This window comes from Schistocerca nitens, chromosome 10 (assembly GCF_023898315.1).
Source record: "Schistocerca nitens isolate TAMUIC-IGC-003100 chromosome 10, iqSchNite1.1, whole genome shotgun sequence".
NCBI lineage: Eukaryota > Metazoa > Arthropoda > Insecta > Orthoptera > Acrididae > Schistocerca > Schistocerca nitens.
Genome location: NC_064623.1, coordinates 72879422 through 72901642, shown reverse-complemented (window position 1 = coordinate 72901642; position 22221 = coordinate 72879422). Strand labels below are relative to the sequence as shown.

Genomic DNA, 22221 nt, shown 5'->3' with positions numbered 1-22221 from the left:
GTGTTGTAGAAAGTGTCAAGAATTTAGGAATAAATACTGACAATGTCAAAAAGCAACAATATTCCTTGTGGGCAAGTGCGTATCTGAGAAAAGGGAGGTGGGAGCGGGGAGGGGGGGGGGGGGGGGATGTGGGTGACGATCCATGGGGATTATGATGTCCAACCCTCCCAAATAACTCTTTAGTAAAAACATTTATGTTTATATCAACCTCAGTTTCCAAATTTCTCGGCTAATTTTTGAACAATAGAGCAGCACGAGAATTAAAGGTCTTGAAAACAGAAAGGAATTCTATAAAATTAAATTTATGTTGAACACAGAAACAACATACGAGTCTTCAGGTAGCACTTGACTCAGCGCCAGAGTAACACGAAGTAAGGCAATTACGATGTAATTTGTGACTGGACAGAGCATTTCTAGACAGAGAGGACGCAATTGTAGGGGATCACTATAGGGGGAAGAAATGGAATGTTAGTAACTAGTCTCTGTAAACACTGCAGGGGAACACTGGAAGTAAAACTGAAATCAAGCAAAAGAAACTCCAGGATGGAATATCAACTGGATAGATGTAGACGCAACTTTAGGTGTGCCCCAGGGAAGTGTGTTGGGACATTTGCTATTCATGTTGTACATTAACGATCTGGCAGAAAATATTAATAGTACCTTCAGACTTTTGTGGATGATGCAGTTATTTTAAATTAAGCACTAACTGAAAACACCTGCGAAAATATTCTGTCAGATATCAATATGAATTCAAAGCAATGTAAAAGAGAGACTGTTTAACAGCATCAGTGTGTCCCATCTAAGAATATTGCTAAAGCGTGTGGAACAAATTTCAAATAGGAATAACTGAGGTTATTGAAGGTATACAAGGAGGAGCAGAACAAATGATCATAGGTTTATTTGATCAACAGGAGAGCTTCACAGGTCTGTATGTTTCATAATTATCAGCATTAATAGGCCAGCATGAGACTTGTTTTGGTATTAGTATACTTTACAGCAATGCCTGCTGCTGTCAATGTATAACTTTATTCATGCCACATCCCAAAAGAACCTTTTCCATTATGGGAACACTCGACATGATGTGCGGGTGAAATGAATGAAACTGAGGCACTGCCATACTTCTGCTCAGCTTTTGATTAAAGTTCAAAAGCTTTTAAGTAGCAAAGTAGCATATCTCTGAATTTATATTCTTAGTGTTATCTTTTCACAAATAACATAACTAATGGGCCAAAAACTTATTATCCTTTATGGAACTTCAATTCTGCATACAGTTACCTACAAAGGTACAAACAAACAAGCAAACACACACACACACACACACACACACACACACACACACACACGGCAGTAGCCATGTGTACATCCATACACCTACTTTTTACCTGTGCACAATGATTTGTTGGGGAGACAATGGACTGAATATTTTAATGATGGCTGCACAAAAAGAAATACACCAATGAAAAGCCACAATGAATATTTCCATTAATATGACTTACTGGTTCCTCTTTGATTTCTATCTCGCCAGACAGTGCGTGTGCCGCTTCCTCTCCTGTAGATGCCTGTGAGCAGACAACAGGCCAGACACATTAGCACAACATTAGAGAGAAGAGCAACGGTCAATAGAAAGAACTGTCATTTATTAATTCATTTCACACATTGTTTAGCATAAATCACATAATAAAACACAGGCTTTAGGCATTTGTAATAAATCAAGTTGTACATTGATAGGCACAAACAACATCTGCAGCTCATTTCCACAACGTATACTAAGAACAAATTATGACTAGTGCTAATGTACTCACACGGACAGTTCTGGGTACTACTTCTAGATTACTTTGTGTGTTCATATTAGGAGAAAAACAGCAACTGCAAAAACTGCCACTGCTTGTTCCATTATAGCACTCAGCTGTTGGTTTTATACAATACTGCAAACAAAATAATTACTTTACACAAAACACTGTCGGCTGGCTATATACTCGCAAACTTAGTGTCTGTGTAACACAATGCAGTATTCTGATACGTATCCCTTACTCTGCTTTTCAAGTTATGAGGTTTCCAATCCGATTTCTACTAGCAACCTGTTTTAAACCTTTGCATCAGAGTATAAAACTCCATTCTGAGCCCTACAGAGGAATGAACAGTTTATGTGGAAGTCATTTTATCACTACTATTGTTGTAGTGAATTGCAGAGTTCATCCTAAATTCACCCTTGTCATTAAGTACAGATACCACTCCGAAGTAATTTATCATCATGTAAGTGTAACAATCACAAGTTCTCTTATGGTTCTCAACTTTAGACAATATTCTTATTGCATGCTTGCGTATACTGAAAACTTCTTTCAACTTTATTGCAATACCCAGAAAATTGTGCTGTAAGACAATACTAAGTAAAAGCATGCTAGTGCAGCTCAACACAATGAAAAGGATTTCTGGGTGCAAAGAATGCAGAATTGAGCTTTTATCCTTGAGATAGTGCCGCTTCAGTTTATTATGCATCTGGATGCCTAGCAACTTCACACATGGAGTCTCACCTGCTGTATAACAGTGAGCCACATTTGTTTGGTGTTATATAAAAAGAATTTTTATGAGATTCGAGGTTACGCTGTTGGTTGTACACTAATTGCATGCCACCTCCATTATTCTCCTGCCTACATCCAGTATGGGTGAGTTTGGGCCTTGTGTCAACATCAAATGTTACTGAAATGTTAAAAATTTATAAAACAAAGAACACAATAAGGAGGCACTATCATGAAATGGTGGCTAAAGTCTACTGAAAATGCACAACACGAAATGTTATTCAAATTATGTGTAAGGGCAGTCAGGAACTATTAATTTGGTAGAAGTAGGAGGGGCACAAGGAACTATTTTTAGGAGCAAGGAAAGAGCAGAAACGTCTAAAACATGTTATCAAGAACAATGCAAGAAACAAGAATACAGATTATGATGGTTATAAATGGACTAAACAGCATAGTAATATGTTCCCCAACCCTCAGGAAATTCAACTAAAATTGTAATACCAAAAGAGAAAATGTAACAGTCTATTTCAGTGCTGTTGACCTTGCCATCATGGCTAAAATCTGTACTGTGTTATTAAAATGAAGCACTTGAAGGAGAACTTAGGGGGAGGGGAAGAAGGGGGGGGGGGGTTGCAGTGTGGAAGCAGCTCAGCAAAAGGACCCCAGCGAAGAACAACATCTGAGGCAAGAAGCGTGCACACCTTACGGTGACACCAGTGCACGATGTACTAACAGGGATCTCAAAAGTACTAACCTTTTCTACCTAAAAATGGGTGAGAAATATTATTTGCAGGAACTAAAATGGTCGTCAGGTTAGAACACTAGAAATGTACACTTAAGTGTCTCATTATGGGGCCAAAACATAGCTGGAGACCTCTTGAGAACCTTGATGTGGTGAGAGCAACGGCTTGCACATCCATCCTCACAACAGTAACTTAAAAGGGCACTACATTTTTTCTGAAATATCCAGTTTCCTCTTAACAAATGCAGTATTCATTCACTAACTACAGTACCATCTTTGAGTACTATGAGTTGGAAGGTGTTCAGGTCAGTGGTGGATACAGAAAAACCTCAAGGAGGGGGGCGCTAAAGATATCTTGAGCTACCTTTACTTTTACCGTAAAAAATTCTTTTACCATAGTAAAAAATAATTTACTTTTACTGTAATAAAAAATAAGCAAGTCACATGCAAAGTTTACGAAAGTTTAATCTACACTGATTATATACATAGACAAGACAATGCCATATTATGATATAAAAAAGTTACAATTGTGATTTTCTTCCTTAAATGATGAATTCTATGTACCTATTCTTCCTGGCAAATTGATTAATTACATCGTCAATAGGACAATCAATGCCAGGACGAGTGTTCAATAGAGCTAAGCCATTAAGTCGATCCTCTTCCATTGTCGACCTCAGTCACGTCTTTGTATGCTGCAATACTGAAAAATTTATTTCTGCTGTAGCAATAGATGCAGTTAGACAAGCAAATATTTTGTACAGCCTGTGCAAAGTAGGACAGTCAGATCCAGGACAAACAGACAATGCTTGCATAACAGAATCACAATCATTAAGGACGTTTATGCTTCTGAATGTAAACTAGCTTCCTCTTCGGCAAACTGTCCATATTTGTAACGCATCTATTGAAGGTTCTCTGTACAAGAAAACAGTAGAATATTCACGACTTTTCTTGAACAATTGCCACACAGAATAACATATCGAGACCACTACAATGGCCGCGACTTTGCTCGTAGGTATGTGTTAACTATCTATGTGCCAGACAGAAATGTATAAAATATGATGACATGGACATGCGTGCTACATAGGGAAGTACAACTACTCGATAACTCGATTCAGTTGAGTTGACGGATGAAAAAAATGAATGAATAGCGTGCGGGCTGGCTGACGGGGCCGGTGCAGATGGCAATGCGGGCAGCCCCGAAAGCAGGGGTGCACACCCTACGTGCCCCCATATGTATCCACCACTGGTTCGGGTTCAGTTTTCAACTTCACTCAGATGAGTGTAACACGTGTGAAGGGTAAACATAAAATATTAATTACTGTTGCAAAAAATGAAACATGTGGTCTTTAGCCTGTAGACTGGTCTGACACAGCTCTCCAAGCTATTATCCCACAGAAACCTTTTCACCTCCGCATAGCTATGGCAACATATGACCCTGCTTACTGTAGTGAATTCTTGGTTTCCCTCTACAATGTTCATCTCCCCCCCTCCCCACCCCCCCTCCCCCATTTATCTCACTTACCAATCTCAGTACCACCTCACTAATTACCTCCCCACCTAATGCTCAGCATTCTTCTGCAGCTCCAACTTTCAAAAGCTTCTTTTCTCCTCTCGTCTGGACTGTTTATTGTCCACACTTCACTTCCATACAAGGCTACACTGCAAAGATCTCCACACAATACTTAACACTAATTTACTTTCCACGTTAACAAACTTCTCTTTTTTGGAACTGTTTTCCTTGCTATGCCAGTCTGCATATTACATCTTCCCTACTTTGGTCATCATTACAAATGAACGTTAACAAATAAAGTTTTTAGTTAACTTCTTGTTTGTTAGCAGGTACATGTCTGCAGCCCAGGTACACTTTAGTGTCGCTGTGCCAGAGTACCAAAGGACATGTGGGGTACCTGCTACACTGGGGATAAAAGACACTGTCACAAAAATGAAAACAAACTGGAAGTTAATCATCTTTTCGTAACATTAATGTGCAGTTTGGTGGAGGTAACTCAGTATTTTCAGAATAATAATTAACATCGCCATCTTATCTTGCTGTTGATGCTCCACTGCAGATACTGTTTCGTGGAAGTTTGTAAAGCGAAAACGAGCAGGAGAACTGCACAGTTCTCAATAAATGTGTAGACAGTTCTTGTTTCAGATGTGCTATTTATTATGTCACAGAGTCCTCATCAAGATCTTACACTGTACTACACTTTTCCTCGTGGGCCTTATATACAGTCACTGGCAGTCAGAACGCCATCATGTATTGTAATTTTCTTAATAACTATCGCAGAAGTTGTTCACTATTACAGAAAATGTTATCGTTCAGTGATTACAGTTGAATTACATAAAATACTATACAATGTCAAATACACATCTGTCTTTTTCATGGAAAAATAAGTGAAATGATTTGAATAAATAATGCTGATTACATTGTTGTTAACTGCTCTACAACTACCCCATCCCAGATCTTCCTAACATGTTTCTGGTTTCAAATATGCGTACATTTTTTTTTATATGAATAGAATTTCAATAAATATTAGAATAGTCCAAATAATCACTTTGGTTATACCATCAATAAGATTTTGTTTTATGTGTTTCAGTAATTATGTTGTGATAATTACCAATTGCATATTAAGCTGACTTTTTAGTATGTTAATCCGAGTAGTTACAGGTTTCAAACATTATAAAATCAGTATGTTTGGTGTATGTTTTATTATTTGATTGTTCATAACAGAACGCTTCTAACTGTAACCAAACAAATTGATTATATGTTCCCTGCAGTGGATGGATGCAAGACTGATGAGAAACTTGACATGATGTTACTGAAAATTATATTTCATTGTTCAAAAGTGAAATTACCTACATGGATCCTACCTAATGATGTAACAGTTAATTAAGCAACCTGAATCTGATCGTTTTGTGTGAAAGGTAAGCTAAATCAGTTCTCGGAATCATATGAAGAATGAGCTGTTACATTTCAAATGCCACCAGAGGAACTGAGAGAGAATAGCACAACGCACTGATAAAGCAGCTCATTGTCATGACTCAGCTGTGACATTTCTGCAGCTGCCGAAAATGAATTACCACACGACACTTCTTTGTGAACATTGTGTGACAGTTGATTTGGATGCCCTAGTGGCCTTTGTGGTGCTGTGGTTAAGGGACTCCAATGTGCACCACAACTGCAAACACGTTCCTGCATTAAGTAATTTTATTTTTTCACAATAACACTAAAACTTTATAACTACCACTCATACACTGTCATGAGGGCACCTCATACACACTATCAGATGAACTCACAGGCAAGCCTCTCATGACCAATATGTGGTTGATAGAGTACAATGACTTCTTTGTGAGAGGCTCTGACAGGTGTCTGCTGTGCCTTATGGGTCACTCATCAACCCACAGTTTATTGTTGGTTGTGGTATTTTGTCAATCCATAACAAGAAGTCAAAACTCAGTACTTCAGATATCACTACAGGTGAGAGCCCGACACTCTCTTTCCCCCCTGTACTTATTTCCTTATCCAACATATCAGCACTCAAATATACAACTATTAAAAAAAATTGTCTATCTGTATAATTCTACCTGGTAGGAACTGTCAAAAATGCACCAAGTCAACTATAATGTAACTGACAGTGTGTCAATGATGTTAACCTCCCTTCATAAAAACCATGTTGCAGCTGTGTAATACTCCAGCAATAATCCAAGATTAAATAGCCATCAAGGCAATGAGTTTTCTCTCATTTTTCATTCTATGTCAATCAAAAAAATAAACACCATTCGCGATTTGGACCGATTTTCTTTTTGTCGCATTATGATACAATATTGCCGGTATTCCAAATATGACTTCAGCAATTATTACATATATTCATATGCTTTTTTATGTTGAAATGTAATTAATGATTTTGTATGAAATACAAATATTTGTTGTAGTGGCAAAAGATATGAATTAGAGCGGATGGCGCTATCTAAATTTTCTGTATTTACATAAAGTGGCACGAAAATTTATCTAGGTAGCAAATTATCACTGACTACCATATCAATACCCCACTGGTTGCCTCCAACTTGATAGAGACACATTACCAGCATACTGTGAACAAGCACAGCACGTGAATGGCTTTCATAAAATGTAGAGCCGTTCTTTATGGAGAATGGGTAGGAAAAATGACACACAACCATAACTTGGCAATGCCTGGAACAATTTCAGCAAAATCTGATACATGTATGACTTATTATCTGGTGAAACATGATGCTAGGATAAGACAACCCCTGCACCCTTAGGAGTGAGGTGGGAGGGTAAGTGTGGAGGAGAAGGTGTTGACACAAAAATAATCAAACTGAGGTACACTACACTTTTTGTGGTTGCTTGTATGATCGGTGACAGCACTGATGACATTCAGTGACAACTGGAAAGCAGAACTCGAGAACACCTGAAGCCACCAAATTTGTTACACATGGCTTAATATCTGGAAAAAAACACTAAGAGACTTACACAATCAAAGAACTATTAGGAAAGGTGATGAGTATGTTGGAATGACATGAAAGCATAGTTTCCAAAGGCAAGGAGAAACTTCAACCAAATTTAGTACACAGGTCTTGGGGAGTGATACGTAAACAAGGGAAAAAAGATACTGTCAGAATAATGCAATTCTTGCAGCTCTATTTGTGGGGATGGGATGGGAATGTAGTGACATATCAGTGTAACTCTGGAACACTAGGAGCTACTCGAATAAAACTTAGTAAATATATGCCCTAATAGATGGAAACATTCTGTTGGAGAAAGACATAACCAACAGAGAGGAAATTGTGATACCGGTCATCAGCTTTGACCAGTGACATAGTGAACATGTGACAACATTAAGAACATGGTGACTATAATGTCACTGCAAAGGCAATACATTCAAACTTAAAACAGACAGGCAGTTTCAATACTCATAACTGACTAAATTGAGAAACGTTTATTACTAATGGATGTAATCTAGTGCACTACTGGATAGTATTTGTGCAACAGATACACATGAACGAGATGAGAACCTTTACTCATGTGCTGTCTATTTAATCAAATGTCGTGTGAAGTCCGACACTTGCGATAAGTAACTAACTTTGTCTATCAAGTATAAATGGTGACTGTTTTAATTTGTGATAACTAAATATCTCGAAAATGAAACACTGAATGAAATAAATAAATAAATAAAATAAAATAAATTCTAGATGAGAAGTTAATATTTGTAAAGAGGACATTGGTCTGTGCTACAACTGGCCACCACATAACCAGCCACCCCCATGGTCAACTTCATATTTTCAAGTGGGAATCCCCCACCCCCTTTATTGCATATTCAGATTCTATGCCAAGAAATAAGAGGGTGGTTTGAAAAGTTCTTGGAATCACCACAAGAGGTCAGCACTAGCACAATGAGTTGTTCATGTGATATTCATTGGACTGTTGTCTGTAAACACATGCCACATCAGTGCTCCTGGAAGAGAGCTGTGGTGGTATGGCTCTGTTGTTGTTACCACATAGTGATTGGCGAAGATGGAAAAAAAATTGAGACTCGAGCAATGATTAAGCATTTCATAAAGAAAGGTATGAAAGCGGAGGACATACATGCCGATTTCCAGAATACAATGGGGGACTGTTCTCATTCATATTCAACTGTTGCCAAGTTGACACATGAATTCAAATTGGGTTGGGAGAGCTTGGATGATGATCTGCACAGTGTTTGGCAAAGATGTGTCACTGCTCCAGACATCACTGCAAAAGTGCACAAAATGGTCGTGGAGGATTGCCGATTGAAAGTGTGTGAAATTGCTCCCGCTTGCCAGATGTCATCTGAAAGGGTATATCATATTTCAAAAGAAAACTTAGAAATTATCTGCAAGATGGGTGTTGCAACTCTTGACGCTGGATCAAAAATACATGAGAATGGACATACCAGAACAATATTTGGCCCCTTTTAGAAGAAATGAACAAGATTTTTTGCACTGGTTGTGAAGTTCGCCTGCTTTATTTCTTTCCTGATGGTCCTCGGTGTCAATGTACTGCGTTGTTATACTGGCCGAAAAATAGGAGGTGGAAGTTCAACACTGACTACTATAAATGATTTAGAGAACAGGTGCACAGTAGCGTTTCACAGTTCTTTACTTTCACTGTCCACAACCCCCCAATATACACAGCTAATATGGCCAGTTAACTATTGGCAAATTTTAATAAGCCTCACTAATAGGTTGCAGGCAAACATCAGCATTCTGCTACAATAGTTTACTGTTAAATATCTATGAGCAGTAAAAATCTAACCACGCAATGCTTGCAGAATAATAAGGTATGTATTGAACAGACACTGTCATTGTTTTAATACATGGCCTAATTGCGTTACACTTATTTCACAGTTAAGTTGATGCATTATTATTGTTCTAACCAACAGAAGTTTCTTGTCTGAAACTCGGCCGTGGACTGACTGTCTTGGGACTAAAAACCGGGCCTTTATATATCATCACAATAATAGGTACTGAAACTATACACTGTTCGATGTTAAAGTTACAGAAATTACAATTAAAACATACTTCATTCAATCACCTAAATGAATGGAAAAATTCTTCCTTTTTAACAATTTCTTCTACTACTAGGTTTAAGCTGAATTATTTGTTTAAATGATGAAATTAACAGATATAGTTATACAAACAATACTTTTGACGAAACTGGAATTGATCAAAAGCTGGCTTTCCTAACATGTTTCCGAATAGAGCCAAATAAATATCTTTAAAAGCCTAGCGATTCTTTTTCCAAATGTTTATCTTTATTACATAATTTACATTAGTTTATAAGTCAACAAATAAAATTTAAGTTGCAAAACAATTACTGATTTAACCCTATAACAAAAGATATTAACTAGGAATAATCAAAATGAATTAGCAAATTAATTACATACACAAAACTAAGCACAAAATTAGATCTGGTGCTATATCCTTTAAAACTGAAGACCAAACTTTCTCTTTTATGAAAATGCAGATTATACTCACGAATGTTAATAGTAATTAGTCAAAAATGAAGAAACCAATTTAAGGAGGCAGCTAGCTTCGTCGCATTGTTTGTGCCCACAGATGAAACTTGGGTGCCTATTCGACCCAGAGACGAAACAACAGTCAAAGCAGTGGAAACATGCTGATTCTCCACCATCAAAGAAAGCAAAGACAATTTCTTTGGCGGGAAAGGTCATGGCATCAGTGTTCTGGGATGCAAAGGGGATTCTGTTTGTCGAGTATCTCCCCACTGGGCAAACAATTACTGGAGAATACTATGCTAACCTCCTGGACAAATTGCAACAAAAGATACATGAAGAAAAGCCAGGTTTAGCAAGGAAGAAAGTCATCTTCCATCAAGACAATGCACACCTGCACACATGTGCAGTCACCATGGCAAAATTACACGAACTAAGGTATGAATAGTTGCCACACCCAACTTATTCACTTGATATGGCTTGATTCCATCTCTTCCCAAAACTGAAAATTTTTCTTTGTGGATGAAGATTCTCTTCAAAAGAAGAATTGACAGACGGAGTTGACAACTATTTTGCAGGCATGGAGGAAACTCATTTTCAAGATGGGATCAAGGCACTGGACCATCATTTGACAAAGCACATTAATCTACAAGGAGACTACATTGAAAAATTTAAAAAGGTTCAGTGATGTAAGTATTTTTTTTTTTTTCTGTTTGGCTCCAAGAACTGTTTCCCATTTGTGGTAGAGGGCACTGTAATCGGAGAATATCAGGTGTGTCTGTTATCATGATTAAGAACTGATGCATTTGATTCTACATTTCATGTTGTAAATGAAAACCTGTGTGTTCGAACAGTTGACATTTATGTTTTAAATTTACTTCGGCATTTCAAATTTGAGTGTCACTCCTTCCATGTACCTAGCAGAACCCCCATTTAAGGAAAACATATCTGAGTCCACAGTGATTCATTAAAACGGAGGTTCTCTATCTGAAAGAAACACACAGTGTAACTAAATCCCTTTACAGTCTCTAAGGATGGGTTCCTTACACCAAAACAAGGTAAAAATGTCCGGTCAACATGAGTTCTACAGTGCACATCTTAAAAGAGCACTTGTTCACCTCCAATATTGTGACACACAGCTCTTCTACTAGAAGCTCTTTGCTTTCCATATATTGGGAGGAGCTTGTATGTACCAAAACAAGGAAAAAAATGTTGAAACTTGAGCTCTAAAATGTATGATTTAGGAGGTATGAGGACTTTTTCACCTTTGCCACTGCGAACATCTCGTGCTCGTAGCCCTTAGGGTAAGCACCTTAGATGCCATGTTTACTAGACATTTTTTTCTTGTTGTGGTATATACTACCTCCTTCCAATAGATTGAAAGAAAAGTATCTGCAGTAGAAGAGGTCCACTGTCAGAGGTATCAAAATGATATTAGCTTATAACTTTTGACTTTGTCATTTCTGGACCAGGATTCCTCACCTCAAATTGATACAATCACCCTTCTCCATCATCCCTCATGCCTGAAAGTTTGTAACATAATCAGTGACTCCCGTGTGAGCATGTGTGTTTTAGGAAAGTCATAGTACTCAAAGGGCTGAGAGATGCTGTAAAGGGGAAAGAGAGAAGGATGAAGGGCAGGGGGGTGATGACTTTTAGGCAAATCACTAGGATGCTTGGAGCAATGTAGGAATTAGTAAAGAACACTGTTGAACTGATGACTTCATTAACACGGCAGACAGACGAGCCTCACGTAACAACCAACAGATAACATCACTAATTGGTGAATTAATTCATATTAATATGAAAACAAAACCAAAGCAAAAATTGACAAACTGTTGGTAGCTCCATAGGAATAAGTGATTTTGGATGGAAATTTTCTTGTTATTAATACCTCAAATCACATTAGAAACTTCACAATATCAGGACACAGTAGAAATCACTTTACACTGCCCATCAGTCCATCACAACAACCAAAAAAATGTTGTAAGCCAATTGCATTACAGTTCGCTTCAGCAGACCTGTGATTTCAATCAAACTTCATACACACATGACACTACTGGCAAAACAAATAGCTGGGATAAAACACTACTTGTGCCCATATGATTGGATTGGGGAGGTTAAGGGGGTAAAAAAAAACTGAATTACCTGGTGACAAATCCACATTATTTGAAATCACTGGCTGATGGATGACAGTATTGATAACACTTAACCTGACAGGGGTTGGGGGGGGGGGGGGGGGGGGGGGTCCTACAAAGTAAAACTCTGGAACATCTGGAATGGTTTCACATAATTGTCAATGATAAAATCTGCTACAGTTGCAAAAATTATTCATTTCTAAAAAAGGATAGCATAACCTGGTTTTGGCAACTTTGTCCCATCTTCAGGTGCATCTGCATCATTCAATAAAAGCTCCCATCAAGATCGTTAACCATCACAAAAGCTAAACAAAATAAAAAGTAATTCATTAGAAAACCACCCTGTACGTACATTACAATGTGAGTCGATAAATGATGCATAAATAGGTTAAAATATGTTAAAATGGTGGATCCCTGGTACAAGGCATGAAACAGCAGATACTCTTTGACCCTTGGGCTGTAAGAAAGTCTGTTACAGAGGAAGACCTACATAAAGGGATAAAGGTCCCTATTAAAATAGTTAGTTTTATAATGGGATGTTGAGCAATCAATGTTCTATATCTGATTCAACAGCAGTTTCCGCTCTTTTAAATCGATAGGGTATATTCTGTGTAAAGTAGGACATACTTATAATTTTTAAATGTTTAAAATTTGGTACTTTTTACATGTTGTTTGAAAAGGCTAGACTTTTATTGTATAGCAACAATGGTTTGTTGCCCATTATTGCTTTCTCTCCATAATTTGTAGTCATTTTTATAAGGCTGTATGTTTTTCAAGTAATTTTCAACTAATTGGCAGGTAAGAATTAGTATATCATTATTTACATTACAATGACATAGCTCAACGTCCTGCACCAACAGTACAAAATTGAAGCAGGCAAATTATATGTGAGGATAAATAATATAATACAACAGCATGAACCTCCATGTAACATGAGCTGCTTTCCTGTAATTAAGTTATTATATTAAGAGGAACGTAAGAGCTAAATTCACCTTGTTCAGTAATTTACTTCTTTTTGTGAAGGTCTTACTAATATCACTATTAAAATTTTCCCAATTTCAACCAACATTGTAAAAACAGAAAAATTAAATTTGTAACATGAATCGCATGATCTGAGTCACAGTTACATTTTTTTTAGGGTGGGGAAAAAAAAAAAGAAAAAAAAAGATGGATGCCCTTAACAACAGCAGAAAAGGCAGAAAAGGAGGAGGGAAAAGTTAAAAAGTGAAGGAAAATATGAAGAATTTAAGAAGAAGCATCTGGATGAAGCTAGAAGAAGTCATCAGAAGCACTACAAACATATCTACTGTCTCCAAAGAATTTCCCTGCTGCAGATCATACTGAAGAAACAAAAGAGCAAAAATTAGAGACTGGTACAAAGTAGAATATAATAGTAAATTCTATGCTGGAGAAGTATGTGCAATTTTTGAAATTATTATCTACTCAGTGCAATGAAGTGTGGAACTGGCCTGCAAAATGTGATGAAATTCTGTACACACAGGACAAAATTATAAAGAAAATTAATCCACCTCATGTTGTCAATGCAAGAAGGTATTTTCAGTTCTCTGACTTAAAATTAGTTTATTTCGCAAGATGTCATGCTTTTGTAATTAGTAATAGTGTTAAAAAAGTGAAATGTTAATGTTAAGTTTATCTTACTTGGTAAATAGTGTCATATTTTCATTTCTCTGCCTGCAGGGAAAAGTTTTTCCCAGAATAAGTAGCAAGTAACATGAGTCACACAACATTAAGTGACATGCTTTTTTCAATATATGACAATATTTTACATAGTATAAATATTTTTAGAAATCTGCAACCTAATTTGCACTTTCTGTGATAAAGACCAGATCCACAATCCTCATAGTTTGCGGACACTTTTGACCTAAATTGTACATTAGCAATAGGGTGTCCCAAATTCATAACATGAGCCACAATATAAATTACATTCTTGTTTTTTAATTTTAATGCTCTTTCCAGCTTAAGTATCAATTCAAGATCTTTGCCTGAATAACATAATGTATGATAATGATGATGACAATTTACAAAATAAAATATCTGTTTATAGACTGACAAAAAGCCAACATAATAAAGCACCGATTTCAAAATATAACATGAGTCACCATGGAATCTCCCAGGGACCTTTCTCTATTTATGCAGGGGCCTTGCTGTACAAGGGGCTTTCCGACAGGCCAAGGATCAAATAGGATCTCCTGTTTCAAGCCCTGTACTAGGGATGCACTATTTTAACACATTTTTATCTATTTTTAACTCAGTTATGCACCTTGTATGGATTCATATTTTAATCTATATATTGGGGTTTTTCCTAATGGATTCCTATTGATTCTGTTTAGTTCTTCTTGCATTAAAAATGTGGATGGGTGTTGTTATTGATTTAAAATTTTTCACATGCACCTGAAGATGGGACAAAGGTCCTGAATTTGAGTTATGCTTTCCCTTTTAGGAATACAATTTTTACAAATGTAGCAGATTTTATCACTGGTGATGAATAACAGTTGTGGATGTCTTAGCAAGAGGAACGTTTACATGAAACTTGGTACGCAGATTGTACGACTTCCTATCTGAAAATAAATAAATAAAAGTAAGAAGTTAAACATATATTTAGAATAAGTTTCATTTTCTTGGACAATTTATTGTACAATTATATTCTCTGATAGAAAAAAATCCTGTTTTGAATTTTGTTTGTTTTTCCTTGGTAAATGCAAGTCCAAACTGACTCTTGTTCCACGACTATGTATAGGACTATTAGTCAAATACTTGTTAATGTTTTCCCAAATATACACAACTGGCTGGTACATAGATTCACTTGGAGCAGTAAGGACACCCTGTTTTTTTAATAGTTCTTTGTAATGAGCTCGACCATTACTTTTGGTTATTTTTCTTACAGTAATTTTCTGCAGTTTGAAAACTGTGTCCACGTTTGTATCTGCGATCCCCAGAAAAGAATTCCATAGCCAGAATTGGATGCATTTGATATCTAAGGAAAAGCCAAAAAATGTTTTGGAACAGAACAGAGATTGCAGGACTGATGTCAGTCATTTTCAATTACAAAATCAGTTAGTATTGGACACAAAGAAAGGTCTCATACTGTTTCTCATTTATATACATGGTATGAACAGATAATGCAACCAAAGCCATGCAGTTGCAAATGATGCAAAGAAATCCTTGTGTACAACTATTGAGAGAGTTCTACTCTTCTTTCAGTATTAAAATGATGGCAATGCAAATGAAGATAAGCTGATGCAAAAAGTAAAAATAAAACAGAATGAAGACCTAAATCCGGTGTTGAGTAATGAAAGTATCACAAAAAACATAATTTACAAAACTACTGACACAAATTAAATTATATAAAGATCCTGTAATGAAACTTTCAAAGATTAAGTTCAGTCTGTTTTGCTCTAAGAATTACCTGAAACATTTGCAGCACGTGTGTGTCCAGGATGGTAGAAGAAGCTGGAGTTAAATTAACGTATTTTTTCTTCCCTTGAAACCTTACTTAAAGAATGAGTCTTTTTAAACCTCTATTCGTGAATCTGGAGGAAAACATGTACAAAAACTATAGGCACTTTCATTTTTTTATTATCTAACTTTCATTTTTTTATTATCTAACACATTTTATAGGACTGGAGAAGAACTTTGACCCTACTTTTGGACCATTTCATCTCTGTGGCCGGCAGGGTTTCCCCAAGTTTCTCCGAGTGAAATTCCCTGATATTCTCCTGATTTCCAGACAAGTTTTGAGATATCAATGGTACGTAAAGACGTAAGTTGACAAAAAAAATGTAATGACTTCTGTATTTCTAAACGTGTGAGCAAAAAGCTTAAGTACTAACATCAACATCTTTCACAATGTTCTGTTTTTAGACAGAGAAAGCAAGCCAAATGGTATGTATGTTTCATTAGGACCAATGATGTTATTTTATTCCAATGAAACGAAACACATTTGGTGACAAAAATATGCATTTCCTTGGATTCGTATGGCAGATTTAATATACATTAACTGATTTCAGAAATAACCTCAGAAAAAAGTAGGAGTCTTGAACTAAGTGTGTAATGCAGGGAAGAGTTGTGTAAACCAACACTGTAGGTGACTGCCAATAAAATGTTGGTTCTACTATGTTCATTATTGTTGGGTTATTACTAACTGTGTTATGTCTGTTATTTTACAGGTATTCTGTAACTTCTCTTTCAAGAAATACGTGAGTACATAGTGAACAAACTACCAGTGACTGCCACAATTTTCTTCTACTTATTGTCCATACTTTCTAATATATGTATACTTTTGAAGTGTCAAAATGTACAACAATAAATAAAATGTCTATAAAACGCCACACTGTACAATGTACTTGCAGTGACATGGTCGTAATTCCTGAAATCCATCGTCCATGGCCTCTGACCTGCCAAGGAGGACCGCAGTCCTGCGTCCATGGATGAACCACAAAAATCACCCACAAACAGACCTGACCTGCAGGCAGATCAGGAGACTATATCTGACAGGCAGGTCTGCACATTAGTGGGAAATGATGGGCTTCAGATTTGCAGGCCCGCAGGCAGGTGCACAGAAAAGACAACCACACACTCACAAATTTTTGGCCATAGTGGTGGACAGGGGAGTAGTAGTATGAATGAGGGAGTAGGGAAGCGACTCTCGTACTCAGCTGCACCCAGCCAGCAACAATGCATGACATCTCAGTAAAAAAAATAAATACATAAATAAATAAATAAATAAATTCATCTACTGTGACAGAAACGAGGTTTTTCCAACATCTTTTTTTTGTTCAAATTTCCCTGATACATTTGAAATTCCCTGATTTCCAGAACTTGTGGCAACCCTGGGCTGAGTTAACTGGACCATATGTCAGGGTTTAAGGACCCTTTTGTTAAATGAATTGCAGGGTCCTAAATACAAAAAATTATTGCAACAACATTAATAATGATGGTAAATACACCTTTATAAGTATATTAACAATGAAAATCATGGAAATAACTAAACTAGTGCACAGTGAATTTAGCAATGTCAATCTAGAGCCAAATCATGTTTTCATAATGGGCCCTAATGCCATGGCTGGCAGTTACTTTATTTGAAGCAACAAAGGTATCATCACATCATCATCATCTGCAGCTTCAAATTGTAGTAGAAACAACTCTAGTAAAACATTTTACTTAGTAGCCATCATCGTACATTTTAAATACTTGAGCAACTTAACAGTGATCACTCATGGCAGTTTTCCCTTCTACTTTGATTACAATGAAATCTTTTCCTTCACTGTTTCAACATTTGATAAAACTTTACAAAGGATCGCCAGGGAAATGTAAGATGGCAGAACACCTGTAAACCTCAGCCCAACATTTTCATCGCTACTTGTGTACATATCAGTATCAGAGGAATCAATGTACTGCACATAATGAGCATCTTGAGACTTGCTACTGCCCTCTTCCAATATTTGGCATTTGACTGAAGGCTTTACTTTGTTGACTGGATGCTTTTTTGACAACTGGTTTGATCTTCTGTCTTTTGCTGCTGCATCTAACAGGTAAGAACAGTTGATTTTCATTTCTTTCTACCTCTTGTCTTCCTGGCATATGGTATATGGTCAAATTTACGGCATGAAAAAACAATTTTCTCTCTTGAATTGTTAATTAATGTGATGGTCCAATTAAACCTGAATTTCAGTTAACCTCAACTTCCTCTCTACTGTGGCTTTTTCAAGTTCCCTGCAACATATTATACAGGCTAATACTTTGTGATTCTACCACTTGCATTTAAAAGCATTATTTCACTTCAGAACATAGTCACTGTATGTCAACACACAGTCTTCCTTGGAAAAACAGCACCTCCATTCAGAAGTTTCATGTTCCAATAACAACCCCAGTATTTACAAACAAGTGTGTTAATTTAAGTATCAGGACAGCTTTAGAATTTTCTGACAACTGCTAACTACCAAAGAAGCAACACATCTCACCATAAATGAGCAAAACAAGCTTTTTTGTAAATGTATGTGAATAATTTTTGTGTTAAATTTTGCAACACACTGGCGGTCTTCATTAAAAAGCAAAGACACGAAAATAAATCAGTTTTTTTATACTCGAGCACATTTCATTTTGCTGTATATGTTTACATTATGCCAAAGGGTTAATACTGCCCCTATCATCTAATTCAATTTATGTCTAATAGATTAAGAGACACGAAATACAAAATTTTTAAGCACTCATTGCTAGGTGTAGAAAACATTATCTCCTTAGAAAGCATAGCCTACAGGCTTATAAATCGAATTTCTCTTTTTAGTTTTCATTATTATCATTATCATACAAACCTGAAGCATTACAGTTTTCGATACGATTACAGCAAATTATTAATTGTTGCGGCAAGCGCCAATTACGAGAACGCAGAGAGAGAGAGAGAGAGAGAGAGAGAGAGAGAGAGTCCACTAGAGTTTGGCGAATAAACCTCAACCACTCATTCGACATTGTTTCTTACCATCTCCAACGCCAATTGTTTTGGAACGTAAATCAGTAGTTCTCACTGAAAAATTCCTTCTAATTTTCTTAACCTCCGCATGAAAAAATCAACAGCATCTGACAGTTTACGTTTTGTTTGCGTGTGATACGAGGGAGGTCCAACCCGCAACCGACATATGTCGATAAGATAACAGCATTTGCTAGATGATGTTGCATTTGTAGTGTCGGAAATCATATGCTCTAAGAAAGGGGTATTGTGTTGCTATACCAAGACTACAATGATACAAATTCACATTCTACACAAGATTTCAATGATAAAAATTCGCTTTACGTTCCATTATCAAATGTAGCTTCAATGACATGAAGGCAAACCAGCAGGATGGTCCATGGAAAACAAACACAATCTGATGGGCTTGTGCGCCATGTTTTAACTAATCAGTTTTGCAAAACATGGTCTCACAATATTAGGAAAGTTTGGCATACGCCCGCGAAGCTAACGGGAAGTGTGAGGTTATTATACTATCGCTTCTCCCCATAGTACTAAATCCAGGCTTACACACTGCAAACCGGGAAGAATGAATGCTCAAATGTCTTTGTACGCCGTCATTGTTTTAGTCTTTGTGGGATTGTGTTTTTATATACCGGTATCGCACTTCTTGCCAATGTACAGTAACACAACAAACCGAAAAAAGGAAGCGTATCGCAGCATAGTCAGACCACAGTCTAATATGTTAGACTGTGGTCAGACTGTGACACGTGGAGTAACCAGCCAATCACATCACTTTTTCAATCCGCCAATACACAAACGACGAAAATACTAGACATGAAAGAGGAATAAAGTGGATGTCGAAAAGTAACGCAAAAATTGTATTGATCGCGCACTTTTACCTGGCCCCTCTGTGTTTAGAGGAAATCGGCTGGCTTCTTGGTGCTCCGAAATGTTATTCTCTCTGCCAACCTTACAACTATTGTGCGCCGTACCCATTGTTAATCTATTGTTGATTCGTGTATGGTAGTGTTCTTTGCTATTGACACTCATATTTACAAAAATAAGTGACGGAACTGTACGTGGTCCTTAAGCTGCGTGTACTCCAATGCGAAAAAGAACTGTTGTTCGAAGTAGTACGTGAAAAGTGGTACTAAATGCCATTCGTTGTTGTGACAGAGAAAAGAGCCGGAAAGCGCTGTTAAATACCTAGCAAAGCGATGCTGCAACATACCTTTAGTGGAATGGAAAGTAAAGACGGTCGTTTCCCCGAAAGGCACGGTACTGACTTGCTTCTACAATAAGGTTCCAAATTTATCTGTAGGCCTATACATTTATTAGCCGCTGCAGAATGTTCTGCTGTTATTTCATTACAGGATTCTGAAAATGCAAAATATTTTCTCTTTATACATTACTTGAAACACAATAAGCAATGTAAAATTATAAGAATTCACACATTATAACAATTTGGCAACTATTATATTAACAACTCTTCATTTAACTATGGACACTAATTCATTACCATTTTGCATCTCAAAAATACCAACACTTTCGTTACTGGTAGCAATCACATTTTCTGGACTTGACTGAGCTGTTGCTTCACATTCTCGAATAAAGCAATTTTTTTGTCTTCTGGATGTACTACAATCACTGAATCTTTTGCTGCGATTTTGTTGGCAGTGTAATTTCGATGGCAAAACTCCTTTCACCAAAAGTAATTTTTTACTGAAGCCCAATCTGTACTGGTAGAAGTTTTCAATATCCCTCTCTAGCTGTAATATGAAATTTCAGTTACAAATGACACTAGACCACATGAATTTTTCTATTCTGGTAGCAAATCCTTTACTGATATCGTTAAATTGAATGCATAACTGGTTCGTGATTAGTTAGTAATACTATTGTAAATTGTTTATTTATTTACTTTTGCGAAATACTTTCCAATACGCCAGTACAACGATGCCTACCTGAAAACACTACTTTTTAAAAACGTGTTGTGAATGTGACCTAAGATGAATAACTTCCCTCACAGCTGAACTGCATTTCGCAGTAATAGTTTTGGACTAGGCCACCGTATCTGATTCATCGGATGTACGTTATGAACTTTGAATTTCAGTAGTTTAATCCATCAGATGCTCTCGAAAATGCGTTTCTGGAAACGCAAATCAACCATAAGGTACTATACGGAAGTAATGCATCAGTGCTGTAAATATTAAAACTGACAGCTGTAAGCGCAGCTTAATACTTTATGGTGGTACAAAACAATATGAAATTTGTAGCTTAGAGAACGACTTTTAACTAGATATATATGGTTAGCGTATCATATCGTGACGAGCTACTTCGCAAAAGTAAACATAAACACACTAACCTGTACGTAATTATACTTTACACCTTTGCAACCGGGATAATACTTAACAACTGATAGGATAAGTAGTTTCATATGGAGCGTTTACTTACATCAAAATGATCCTCACAGAAATAAACACACGTCGAGACCGCTATCTCATTTGGATCTCTACGAGCGAGTTGCAACCATATTTTACGCATCTTCTCATTCTTTGGAACACACAAAAACAATTTTTCAGGATTTTTTATAGAGGTATTTGTACACTTTGATACCATACACCATTTGTAACCCATTTTTCGAAACGTAAATTCCAAAACAAGATACCACTGTCAGTGAGCTTCACGGAACAGCTTGCTAGCCAGTGACGTCAGAGACATCACATGGCTCAAATATGAAGCGTTATAGCGAGCTTTCAAATTATTTACATTTCCTATGTATACATCCGTACTGAAATTCATGAGGGAAAGAAATGTTATGAGCTAAAACGACAAAATGAACCGTTTGAGACGATTTCCAGAAAGTAGCCAAATACCCTGACGTCACTGCTACAAGCAAGCTCTTTGCTTTCACAGTCGTTAGGTTCGCCAACTCGCAAACAAATTGTTTCTTCCCAAAATAATCTAGACCTAGGGCTATGCTACAGATCAGTCTGTCACCAAAACCAGATTTTTTGCTTCTGCATTTGTTGGCTCTGCCAACTCACAACCAAACTTTTAACTTCGAGCCTAACCTAGACCACTGGCTACGCTACAAATCAATCTGTCACCACACCCAGCCTTTTAGGGGCAGTTCAAGCTGTGTTCTTGTGTTTCAGCCTAACCACAACTTCAGAAATTGTGAAATACTTGAAAAAATAACTACCAAAAACAGCCTAACAACATTCCTGGAAATTGCGATGTATTCGGAGAACATAGCCAAATGTTCGCAATATCAAACAATATAAATGTCAACTGTCCCACTCCCAGCAATTTAAGTTGTGTTGACATGTCCAACCTAAACATACTCTCGCTAATCGTAAAA

At 36.9% G+C, this 22221-nt stretch overlaps 1 protein-coding gene across 11 annotated transcripts in view; it reads right to left on the bottom strand.

Moving 5' to 3' along the window:
* Window positions 1-21712, bottom strand: part of LOC126210188 (putative zinc finger protein 833) — an 81885-nt gene extending 60173 nt beyond the window's left edge. Inside the window, exons 1-4 of one of the 11 annotated variants that reach the window (XM_049939356.1) lie at window positions 21312-21712; window positions 20401-20629; window positions 20092-20237; window positions 1497-1559 (exon numbers count right to left, since the gene is read on the bottom strand). In XM_049939356.1, the coding sequence (XP_049795313.1) occupies window positions 1497-1559; window positions 20092-20237; window positions 20401-20629; window positions 21312-21494 (621 nt within the window). In that variant the 5' untranslated portion in view covers window positions 21495-21712. Of the gene's footprint in view, window positions 1-1496; window positions 1560-1802; window positions 1926-12613; window positions 12700-15821; window positions 15946-18726; window positions 18818-18890; window positions 19559-20091; window positions 20238-20379; window positions 20630-21311 lie in introns of those variants that run through there. The other 10 variants (XM_049939363.1, XM_049939355.1, XM_049939365.1 and 7 more) reach the window with 10 other exon arrangements.
* Window positions 21713-22221: the final 509 nt, after the last annotated feature.